The 12,240-nt window shown below is 45.5% G+C and overlaps 1 protein-coding gene and 1 long non-coding RNA gene across 8 annotated transcripts; both read left to right on the top strand.

Annotated features, from left to right (window-relative positions):
* The first annotated feature begins 1,888 nt into the window (after nucleotides 1-1,888).
* On the top strand, nucleotides 1,889-3,205 carry LOC308594140. Its single transcript, XR_014011357.1, has 2 exons — nucleotides 1,889-2,135; nucleotides 2,932-3,205. It is a non-coding gene; the product is annotated as an uncharacterized lncRNA (long non-coding RNA).
* A 51-nt stretch (nucleotides 3,206-3,256) lies between these two features.
* Nucleotides 3,257-12,123, top strand: ACY3 (aminoacylase 3). 7 transcript variants are annotated; one of them, XM_081206760.1, is made up of 8 exons: nucleotides 3,257-3,956; nucleotides 4,564-4,714; nucleotides 7,661-7,913; nucleotides 8,303-8,498; nucleotides 8,583-8,700; nucleotides 9,853-9,960; nucleotides 11,080-11,189; nucleotides 11,782-12,123. In XM_081206760.1, the coding sequence occupies exons 3-8, from the start codon at nucleotides 7,681-7,683 to the stop codon at nucleotides 11,974-11,976; spliced, it is 960 nt and encodes a 319-aa protein (XP_081062886.1). In that variant the 5' UTR covers nucleotides 3,257-3,956; nucleotides 4,564-4,714; nucleotides 7,661-7,680; the 3' UTR covers nucleotides 11,977-12,123. The 7 variants fall into 7 exon arrangements, with proteins under 7 accessions (XP_081062886.1, XP_081062885.1, XP_081062887.1 ...); XM_081206759.1 differs by having other exon boundaries at nucleotides 3,257-4,015; XM_081206761.1 differs by lacking the exon at nucleotides 4,564-4,714.
* Nucleotides 12,124-12,240: the final 117 nt, after the last annotated feature.

Below are 12,240 nucleotides of genomic sequence, written 5' to 3'. Positions count from 1 at the left end.
GGTGGGTGTGATGGTACTCTTAGCATGAGGGAGGGAAGGATGGCTCCCAGAGAGCAGCAGGCAAGAGAAGTCCTTACTGAGGTATTTTGCAGGGAGAGAAAATAACATGAAGGATGGAATAGATTCTATTCATCACAGGCCCAAAAGAGTCAATGGTTTCTCCAGGAGTCCTATCCTGCAGAAGAATAGGGCGCAAGTGTCAATTCTACCTATTTATATCGCTATAAATTTGAGCTGGTCTATGGCTTTTGAATCTTGCCTGTCACCTCTGGTCAGTTTAAGCTGCAATCCTGTGCACACTTACCTAGACAGGGTCAGCCCTACCACTAGGTGGAGTGAGGCAGCTGCCTCAGACAGCAAATGCTAGAGGCACAGGGACTGGAGCCGAGGCGTTAGAAGACATAGTTGTGTTTGTTTGCCACATAGTTTGCCCTACACCGCCTCAGGTGCTGTGGAGGACGCTGTCCCATTGCCAGTGTTGAAGTAAAATTAAACTGGTTAGCTTCTATATGTGGAAATGAGGGAAGGCACTATCTTGTCCTTTGTTTCAAGAAACAAAATGTCTTGGACCAGTCCTGTAGCTGGTAAGAACACAGACTCTTTCCTACATGACACTGCTACCCTACATAGAGGTCTTCCACATGACATTGTTTTGTGCTTCCCAATCAAATGGTAGAAAATTCCACTAATGACTGGAATCTGTGGCTAGAAGACAATTCTTTTGCTAGGAGTGATAGTAGCTAAGAGCACAGTGATGTTTCTCAATGGGAGCTCATGGTTGGTAGCTACCTAGAAATCTTGTTCAGTCATTCGGAGGAGATAGGAATCAGAACTTGAAGCAGGAGACCCAAAGCTAGTGGAGGGGATATTGTAAAGTGGGTGCATTTGTGTGTGAGGGAGAAGAAAAAGGCATTTGTGGAGTCTGGAGTGAGACAGAGAGAGCTATGCTTACTGAATGTACTTTGGGCTGCCCATGCAACTTCTCATTGCTCAAAGAAGTGAGGGAGCATGCAAGAGTGTTTAGAAATATCTGTTCATTAATAAGAAGGCAGAGCAGTTGTAAAAAGTGTGAGCCCCAAAGCTGCATCCAGGTTTGGAACATCATCATTAGTGCTTTTTTCTGGGGGGGACGCAGGCGTACGCATACCCCTAAACATTTTGTGAATCTTTGTACTTTTGTCCATTTACTGTATTTATTTTCCTCGATTTGATCTATAAAATGGTGGTTTTCTTGAGTCAAAATGAGAGTACCCCAAACATTTTTTTAAGAAAAAAAGCACTGATCATCATTATCCATGGACCTCAAACTGTCAACTAGACAGTATTATGTCTTATCCTTTGTCTAGGACTAGATTCTAGGGGGCTGGAGTGCACAACTCAGGGTGCTCCCAGGCAACATGGTTACTGAGCATTCATCCTGATTTGTTTACAGGGTGGAGAGGCAATGTCAGCTAGTTAATGAGCGGGCTTCTTGTGCAAGACTTCCCAATCAACTGGCATTGTGCAGCCTGAATTTGCCAATACGTGATTGAATCCCACCTGAAAATAGCAATAGTCTGCAAATGTCCTGCAAGTGTGAACCCAACCACTCAGGCTGGGGTGATTTCATACTTAATCCCTAGCAATTATTCTTAATTTCTTGCCCAGTTTGGGTTCTTTGACTCAGAACTTAAGACAGGGCAACATTTTGGTGCAGATGCAGTGTGGTCCATAGGTCACTGGCAATTGCAACAAGAAAATAATTCACCAGGCTCCAAACAGCTAGAGCTAAAGGTTAAATGTTCGCTTTCCAGCTTCGCTGTGACTCTAACAGCTCAAGTGCACTGAGGTGACAGGAGCCGTCCTGAGCTAAGAACCCATATTAATTTAAGTCCTCTGACCGGTAAGTGTTCCCAACTTCTGTTATTTTCCCACTGAACATCATGAAGGCCAAGAGCTTACTCTGGATAGCAGGACTGTGTTCATTTACATTTTTCCATACACTTTGGTAAACTAAATCATCTTATGGGGCACAAATGTTTCCTATTCTTCTCATAAGCCCTTCTTCCAGATATCTTTGGATTGTCCTTCCGCCATCTGCAGCTCTGCGAAGTCTTCACAAGATACTTGCAAGTTTGTGGACTCTCCAGCTGCAGGTATGTGGATTTGTAGAAATTAGGAACTGGCAGCCAAATAATGAGCTGCTTAATTCAAATTAATATACTACATTTAGTACTATGGCCCTTCTTACCTGCTTAGGGTTGTTTGGCCACATTGCTGAAGTGACAGTAGAAACCACAACTGGAAGAGTTGCCCTCCTATGTCATTCATAAATGGTAGCATAAATGCTGTCTGGTCTAGACTCCAGTCTACAAATTGTGCTCTCTTGCCAGCTTCCTCCTTGCCCACAGTGTACAGCTCCTCCTATCTGTTTAGGGGTACTCTCATTTTCCTACTCGTATTGAAATACTGCCCCTCAATGAGGCCAAACTTAGATTCACAAAATGTTTGGGGGGGTGTACCCCTGCACCCCCCCAAAAAAGCACTGGATGAAACACAGTACGCTGCGCTGATGTAGGTCATGGTTGCCGCTTGCCGCTTTCCCTCCCCTTCGCCGTGACCCTTGTTGCCGACACCACCTTTCCTCTTCTTTTGCTGCCTTCCACTACTTTTCTGCTGCTGCTCCTCTTCCCTCTGCCACTGCCTCCAGTGCAAGGACATCCTTGCAGCATCTTTGCAGCTCAGTATCACACTGCAAGGAAGAGGCCTTTCCTCAGAGCAAGGTATGACAGTTCTGGTAGTCACAGAGAGGGTAGTAGTCACCACTGCCATTTTGCTACCACCGTGGCAAACATTGTTGATAGCTTGTCTCTGGAAAATTTCAAAGTTCAACAGAGGGCCAAGTGTCAGTGATGCCTCAGTCACAATGCCTTGTGCCCTTTCTCTTTGCAGATCAGCTGTTCCTACCATCAGAGCATTACAGTGGTACCTCGTGTTAAGTACTTAATTCGTTCCGGAGGTCCGTACTTAACCCGAAACAGTTCTTAACCTGAAGCACCACTTTAGCTAATGGGGCCTCCTGCTGCCACCGCGCTGCCGGAGCACGATTTCTGTTCTCATCCTGAAGCAAAGTTCTTAACCTGAAGCACTGTTTCTGGGTTAGTGGAGTCTGTAACCTGAAGCGTATGTAACCTGAAGCATATGTAACCTGAGGTACCACTGTATTTGCATTCAGCTTGGTCCTTTTGAGCATTGTAGCTGTTTTTATACATTTTATACATTGACCCCACTCAAGAGATTTAGTTGTATCTCATGGGTTGTATTCAACTAACTCCTTGCCCTAAGTTGTTTTCTCCCAGTGGCTCCACTTTTCCTTATCGTGTTCCCCAGAAGGCAGCCATTTCTGGATTTCTTCTTCTGCTGTTCCTAGAAAGAATCGTGGCTGCCACTTGCACCATCTGCTTCCTCTGTTTGCACCCCCTCGGAGGTTTCTAGCTGCAGATCAGCTAGCAGCCCTCCCACTTCTGGCAGGATGGATGCAGAGTAAAAATTGCCAGCCAACTTGAAGATGAAATCCCCAACAATACTGCAATCCTAGCTCTCTGCAGTTTCTCCATTATAGGTTGAAGCTCTGCCGCTGTCCCAGGGTTTCAAAAATAGATCTTAACACGCTGAACTTTCACTTCCTCATGTTTCAGCACGTGGAAATTGTGCAACGTCTTAAGCACAGCTTCTTTAATTGTAAACCTCTTAAATCTTATCACTAGATCTCTCACTTCACCGCTGTTTGGCTCCCTTGGACTGGGGGCCCCATAAGCTTGTTCAGTGTCCTGCCAGGTCACTTCTACTGGCAATTTCAAGTCCTGGAACCAGTGCAATATAAATGATGTGGGGCCCTCCCATTCCTCTCTCCAGAAGGCCCAGATCTGAACATAAGATTTTACCCTGCATGTTCTCCTGCTTCTCCACGCATAATTGTAAGTCTCTAGCTGCCATTTTCAATTTCAGCAGCTAGCTCTTTTCGGAACATTTTAAGGTAAGCTAGAATTTCCCCTTTGCTGAACTTGGCCCCATCATGCACCATGTCAGCATCTTGGTGACACTGACAGGGCCCATTTTTCCTGTTGTTTTAGTTCGGAAAATTGAGGATTTGAAGCTTTCCACTAGAAATATATAAAAAAGAGAAGGGTCAAAGATGCTGAAGAGTATTATTGTTATTGTTGTTATTGTTATTATTATTGTTGTCGTTGTCGTTGTTAAAATGGCCCATGTGTTCAGCCCCAAAAGGCCTTCTTCAGGGGCTTTCCTGCAAAACAATAGGTCCACACGTGAATTAACCATAGTTACATTTTGTTTTATACATGTTTTATTAAATGTGTGGTCCTAACTTTCTGTAAAAGAAAAAATATCTTTAGATATTGTTTGTAAACTTGCATCCATATCAATTAGCATATGCAAATAAGTGTCTTTTTAAAAAAAAAAAAAAACCTTTTTGCTGGTGTTGCATGTCCTCATTTTAGTGGTGTGCTGAGTGGCCACTCTAACTGAAACTTATCTCTGCTCTTTCACTGTTTAACCTGGCAGGCAGAAGGAGCAAGGGGTCTACATTGCAGCTTCCATTCACTTGTCCACCTCTGTGCAGTCCTATAGAAGAGTCACAGTCTTTATAGAGTTGGAAGGGACCATGAGGGTCATCTAGTCCAGCCCCCTGCAGTGCAGGACTCTTTAGCCCGATGTGAGTCTTGAACCCACAACCCTGAGATTAAAAGACTTCTGCTCTACCAACTGAGCTGCCCAGCAGCTAGGATTCAGGAGGTGCACACATCAGCTGTCTAGCTCCCTCCCATGAAGTCTGTCTTCATGGTTAGAATCAGGCAGGCGCTCTGGCAGACAGAAAGGCGTATTGCAAAACAAAAACAAAAAATCCCAACAACACAGATGCTGCGGAGGCAACAACCTATGGCATTTTGGTCCCTGAGGCAGAAAATCCATAGTGTGCACAGCAATGATCACAAGCAACCGTGCCATGTTTGAAAGGGAAGGGGATGGCAAAGGTTTTTTTTCCAGAGGTGGTGGTAACTGTGGAAGGGATAGCCTCTGTAGCAGACAGCAAATTTAACTGGGCATCAGATTCCAAGGAGAACCCCTGCACCCCATGGTACTCCACAACCAGCCAACTCATAGCTCCATATGCCACCTCCAAATGTCTCCTGGTCCTTTCGTCTACTTCTTTTAATTTTTGCAATTTATTTTTAATTTCAAGTAACGAAACATATCCATATTAGAGCTTAGTAGCTGTACAGAAAAGAAAGCAAAATAGCGGCTGATGGTTGTAGTTTTAGACGTTCCAAGAAAGGCAATCAAATGAAAGTGTCTCTCCATAAGGTTCAAGGAGTTGATGGAGGGTGAAAACTATGTCCAATTGTCTTAACAAAGTCTCTCTCTGATCCTTTCCTAATTGAAAGCTGGTGACAAACTGCTTCTTTGCTCCTCAGCTTAGATATGAGGAATGTCGTGTTCCCAAATGCTCCTGGGTGTTGCATTCTAAAGGCTGCCAGGTTCCCAACTATCAGAAAAACATATTAAGTTATTAATGACTACAGCAGTTCCTTTGTTAACATCCCTGGCCGCTCATCAGCTAGGCGTTCCCCATTATCAAGAAGGCCAAATTCATGACGTTATGAGAGATGAAACTTGAGAACATGAGTGTTTCTCCCTCCTCCCTCTTTTTTATTATTTAAATCTCATAATAATTAAATGCATGTGGGTGGGTGTGCACTTGTATTTTAAACAGGAGATTTGTGGGTTTTTTGCATATGCATACCAATAACATGTAAACCATTTAAATGTTTGAGATAATAGTCACTTTAGATGCAAACTCCCTCTGCTGGTCTCTCCAAATGGCACCTATGCTTTCAAGTCATGCCAGGTTGAAGGGAGGTTGCCAAGGCCTGATGAGGTGGAGAAATGGAAGTAGCAGAAAGTCAACTATTTGTAGACACTGTAGGATGTGTGAGGCTTTGAAAGTCCTGGACCGGCTTCAGAAAATGGGAATTGGGAGCACGGTATTACAGTGGTCCCAATCCTGCCTTCAGAACCAACTCCAGAGAGTAGCATTGGGAGAGTGCCCCCTGGTGGCTCTTATGGGGTGCTGCAGGGGACTGTCTTATCTCCACTGCTGTTTAATATCATTCTGCATGAAGTCGCTGGGGGTGGTCATTAGGAGTTTGGGGGCAAGGTGCTAATGGTTATTTCTTCTTAATCATTGAATCAAAAGAGGCTGCTGCGCAGTTCCTGGGCCAATACCTGGATGCAGCTGTGAAATGGATGAGCTAAAACAAGCAGAGCTTGTATCCTGGCAAGACAGAGGTGCTGGGGGTGAGTAGCTCCCGTGTCTGAGAAATTGGTCAGTTGCCTACCCTGGATGGGGCTGCACTCCCTCTGAAGAAGCAGGTTCACAATTTGGGGGTGCTTCTGCTCCAGCTTGGTCACAGGAAGCACTGTGGCTAGAAGTTCCTTTGACCAGCTGCGACTGATTCAACAGCAACAGTCATTCCTCGACTGGGAAAGCCTTGCCACAGTAGTTCGTGAATTTTCAGTGCTGTGGATTTACTGCAATGTACTCTATGTGGGGTTTCCCTCTTGCTTGATCCGGAAACTGCGGTTAGTACAAAATGCTGCAGCATGATTGCTGGCAGGAGTGAGGCCTTGTCAGCATATAACACCTGTGCTCAGAGATCTGCATTGGCTGCTGAGCCAAGTTTAAGGTTTCACTGTTAGGATATAAAGCCCTTAAGAACTGGGGACCAGTTTATGTATGAGATCACCTTACCCTCCATGTGCCCCCTCGGCCGTTTCGATTGGCGAAATTGGCACTACATAATAGGTGCCACATAATACCTGTTCTGTCTTTATAAGAACTCAGTCATTTAGTGGGGCAGCTCCTACACTTTGGAACTCCCTGCCTCTTGAGATCAAGAGGTATCTTCATTGCACTCTTTTTTGTGCCTGCCAGAAACATTCTTGTTTAGGCAAGCCCACCCTGATGCTTAGGAAGTAATTTTAATCTGTTTTAGTACAGTGGTACCTCGCAAGACGAATGCCTCGCAAGATGAAAAACTCGCTAGACGAAAGGGTTTTGTGGTTTTTGAGCTGCTTCGCAAGACGAATTTCCCTATGGGCTTGCTTCGCAAGACGAAAACGTCTTGCAAGTTTGTTTCCGTTTTCTTAACACCGTTAATACAGTTGCGACTTGACTTCGAGGAGCAACTCATAGAACGCGGTGTGGTAGCCTTTTTTTGAGGTTTTTAAAGACTTTGGTGATTTTTGAAGCTTTTCCAAAACTTTCCCGACACCGTGCTTCGCAAGACGAAAAAAATCTCGCGGAATGAATTAATTTCGTCTTGCGAGGCACCGCTGTATTTAAACGTCTGTATGTTTTAAAATAGGGTTGAAATTTTACTGTTTTATCTTTTGTAAACTGCTTTGAATGTTTGTTTTTTTTACAGTCAAGCAGCATATAAATGTTATGAAATAAACAAACAAAGGCTTTGCAGAAGTGGCTATTAAGGAGGCCTTTGGGGGACAGAAATGGTTTGGCTAGGTGCAAATGGGGGGAATTCTTTTCTCTGATGTTTCCAATAGGGCAACAGTCATTTCTTGGCTTTCTTTCTCCTAACAGGAGCCAAAACTACTGCAGTCATGGCGGAACTTCAACGTCTTCCCTCCATGAAACGAGTGGCCGTTTCTGGGGGCACTCATGGGAATGAGATGTCGGGAGTTTACCTGGCCAAGCACTGGCTCAGGGACCCCTCTGAGTTGCAACGCGGCACCTTCCAAGCTACGCCCTTCCTGGGCAACCCACGGGCAGTTGAGCAATGTGTGCGCTACATTGGGAGGGATCTTAATCGGGCTTTCCTCAATGAATTTCTCACGTGAGTCTATGAGCCTGTGTGTTGCTCTGCAGAGCTTCCCTAGGAAAGGCAAGAGTTATGCCACTCCTGCTACTGGGGAAGGGAAACTGCTTTGGCTTGCATTCCTCTCAGCTAGATCTGAGGATGTGTTGGAGTGCTAAATCATCACTCAAGGCTGGATTTTGCTGCATAAGGCTGGGGTGGAGAACTTTTGGCTCTCTAGATGTTTCTAAACTACAACTCCTCACGTCCCAGATCATTGGCCAGGCTTGCTAGGGCTGATGGGAATTGTAGTTCAAAAACATCTGGAAGACCTCCATGGGAAAATGTCATCTCACCTTCAGTCCTGCTTGAAATCCCAGGAATCTGCCCATTTGCCATCACCTTTGTTTTGCTCATCTGTTTCTTAGCTCCAAGGACTCTGACATAGACCACTATGAAGTTCAACGTGCTCAGGAGATCAACCAGAGTTTTGGGCCCAGGGATTCATCTCAGGCCTATGACTTTATGTTTGACCTACATAACACCACAGCCAACATGGGCGCCTGCCTTTTTGTGGCCACTGAGCACTGCCTGTTGTCCATGCACATGTCTCACTACATTCAGGTAAGCCCATGATCCTGGGATCTCCTGAAAATCTCATTTCCCCAGCTTTTTCAGGGAAGTAAAGCTGAAGTTTCCCCTTAAAAGCTACTTCTGTTCTTTTCTCCACAGAAGCATTACTCAATGGGGCCCTGCACCATCTTCCTTTATCAGCAGCCAGGAGAGGAGACTCTTTACCTCACTTCAGTGGCCAAAGCTGGAATAGGTAGGGAGTGATAACCAGCCTGGGCATTCCTGATGGCAGAGAACTATCCGTTCTAGGTTAACTTTGACAGGAGGGGCAGGGCCACTCACCTGTCAGTCATCACGTCATGATGCAGCGAGGGGGTCTGCTTTGCCAGTGCATTCAGCAACCAGCAGGACTGAACTCTCTGCTCTTCAGCTGTCCAGCAGAGGGTCATTAGCTGGTGAGCAAGGGTTAAATCCTGCTGCTTTGGCTGCATGCGCCCATTCTCACCAGGGGACTGATGTGAGCTGATTGGCAGATGGATGTGGTTTGGGGAAAATTGCTTCCTGGCCAAATTGGACACCCCCACCCCCAAGCAGGCCAAGATTGTACTGTGAACCAGAGGTTCCTCACTTCTGTTTTAGGGGGTGCCTGTCTTTTGAAGGGGAAGGACCCAGATGGAATAGATTTATTTAGGTTTCGGGTGATGGGCCTTAAAGCTAACTAAGTTATACTTCAGATGCCCCAGTCTCCCATCGTGCTCAGGTCTTAAATGCCAGTTTCTCTCACCTACATGAGTTGTTCTAGTTGTCATGGCCTTCAAGGGCCACTAAATGTTTTTGGTTCTTGGCATGGCACAGTGGGCCATATTGAGATACCTATTTACCTACTCACTCATGAGGTGTTTTTTAAATAAATAAATAAATAAATAAATAAATAAATAAATAATTGTGTATCATGCTCCCCAGAGGAGCTCAGGGGTAGGAGACATGTTTTCCCTCCCCTTTACACTCACAATAACCCTGGGAGGAAGAATAAGCTAAGAGGCAGTGAGTGGTCCAAGACCACCCAATACGTTTTGTGGGTGGGGGGTGGGGATTTAAACCCAGGCTACCGTCCTCCAAATCCAACACTCTCAACAACGATGTGATACCACACTGTTTCTGATACTGAGCAGGGCTAGGGTGGAAATGTGTTTCATATAGGTGTACTAACAGCAGGTGTTCGACCCAAAGGTAATGGCATGCTGTGCTTAAAAAATTACCAAAGCAAGGGAGTGAAATGCACAGGATCAGACCACCGCTGTGCCAGTTATGCAAAAGGCTTTCGGGAAGCTCATGCTTTATGTAAGATAGGCAGAGGGATTCTGCTGGGATAATTCCATAATCACTTCTCTGTTATTCCCCTCAGCGTTAGAGCTGGGTCCTCAGCCCCAAGGCGTGGCGCGAGCGGACTGCCTTGCTCAGATGAGATCCATCATGGCCTGTGCTCTGGACTTCATTGAGCTTTTTAACAAAGGTGACCTATCCCATCCTTCCTTGTTCTATACTGATTCTTGGGATTTGGAGCTGGGCTAAATCAGAGGCGGGAACTCTTTTCACCCTCAGGGACTGCATTCCCTCACGAGGAGCCTCCTCCTGGGAGGCCTTGTGACAGTGGTGCCCAGGCCTAGAGAAAAGTGGGTGGGGCAGAGCCAGTGGCAAAATGGGCGGAGCCATGGGCGAGAGACTTCCCTTTGCACAGTAGGTGCCATTCCAGCCATGCAAAGGTCAGAGGTTTTGACACTCCTCTTCGTCTTCCATCCGGCCAAGTGAGAGGCATTGTTGCTGCTGAAGGGCAAATTCCAGCCAGGCAAAAACACCTGATGAAATCTCAGAGCAGGGCCTGTGTGGTCTAGGGAAGGGGTGTGGTCTGGGGAGAGGCATGAGGGCCTGATAAAGAGCCCCTAGGAAGCCACATTTGGCCTCCACCCTTGAGCTAAATGAATGTGACTGGCATTTTATTTTGCCTTGCTGTTTTCCCTGGGAAACCCTCTGTTTATTGCTGAATCAGAACAAATGTCAATAGGGTTTTGTGCAAATTGAAGCGGGTTTTCCCAGAGAAAGTGACAGAACAAAAAAACCACAAAACCCTCTCGGAGAAATCACAGGAAAAACAGAAGAAATTGAAGGACATAGGAAAGTGTGAGTGAGCCCTTAGATAGTTGATGTTGCCTTTTTAGTTTTAGTGGTGAATGTTGACAGTCTTTCCCCTCCTAAACACACATTTTTCTCTTGTGAGTATATAGACAGAAGTAGATAGTGTGTGTCTGGCCTACCAAACAACCACCATACATTACTCAGAAATCATTCTGACGATATAATTCATGTTTTATGCTATATGCTTCTAGAGTGGTCCACTGTGTGATTTATGATATTCCATCTATTAAATAGCTCTGTTGTTGTTTTTAAATGAATTTTGGCATGAAGCCTTGACCAACGTTCAGGTGCCACTCGCTGATGTACAGCCCCATAGTGATTGTGGCTCAGGAGTGGGGTGGGGACCCCACATTTTCTTCTGCCATAATGGACCATTGGCCATTAAGTGAGACACTCTCCCTTTCTATGGTCTGGTTGTCTTTCTATCTCCTCTTGTCAGGCACATTGTTCACAGCCTTTGAGACTGAAGCATACAAGGTGGTTGAACGTGTGGATTTTCCCCGCTATCCTGATGGTGAGATCTCTGCTGTGATACATCCCAATCTGCAGGTGAGTATGGAGGGAAAAGGAAAGAAGGGGGGAGCAGACTCCTCTCTCCCCCCCCCTTTCTGTGTGTGTAAAAAATGTAATCTGTATGCATCTTTGTAGCAGCTGCTTCTTCTCCTACACCAGGCATGGTCAAACTTGGTACTCCAGATCTTGTTGGCTTACAACTCCAATCATGCCTTGCTAACAGGACCAGTGGTCAGGGATGATGGGAATTGTAGTCCCAAAACATCTGGAGGGCTGAGTTTGGCCATGCCTGTCCAGCACAATGTGTTAAAGGACTAGGCTCCTACACCTTTAAAAAGTGTGTAGAAATGAGAATGTTGGTAGGTGTTACAAAAGAGAGGAAACTTGCAACTGCCAAAATTCTTTCCCATGCACAATTGTTTTAAGTGTCTTAGCTGTCACTTTCTACTACATCTTATCACCCATCACCCTGCAGGCAGCAGTGTGGAAAAACCCTTGCTGCATCTGTTCCAGCTTCTGTGAGAGTTGCTCTTGCCACTCCCGTGCAGAGAAGATGTAGGAATGCTTGCTCCAGGTGATTCTTCTGACTGTTCTGCCTTTAGCTTATAATCAAATCCTCTCTCTTTAGGATAAAGATTTCCAGCCCCTGAAGCCCGGGGACCCCATTTTCCAGACGCTCAGTGGAGATGTGATTCTGTATGAGGGTGACAGCATCACCTACCCAGCCTTCATCAATGAGGCAGCCTACTATGAGAAGAAAGTGGCCTTCGTCAAGATGGAGAAACGCACATTCGCCCAACCTGCACTGCAGAAGAAGCTTTAAATAAGTTACGTTTAACCCCGGAAACAAACGAGACATCACCAGAAGCCAGTTCAAATGAATACATTTTATATCGTCTAAGAAGCTTCTGTAGTATCCCTCGCCTAGGCACCGTATATTTGCACAAAAAAATAAAGAGTCCTTGTATAATTTCATAGTTTATTACTGGAGACAGCTGTATCTCGTGCTTATAGGATACGATAACATCATTCTCTAAAACAGTAGTTCATTGCCTTTTCATCCAAAGAATTTGCACTGGGCTGGTCC

Source organism: Podarcis bocagei (genome assembly GCF_964188305.1).
Source record: "Podarcis bocagei genome assembly, chromosome: 1".
Taxonomy (NCBI): domain Eukaryota; kingdom Metazoa; phylum Chordata; class Lepidosauria; order Squamata; family Lacertidae; genus Podarcis; species Podarcis bocagei.
Note: the sequence above shows the minus strand (reverse complement) of the source record. Positions and strands in the feature narration are given on the sequence as shown.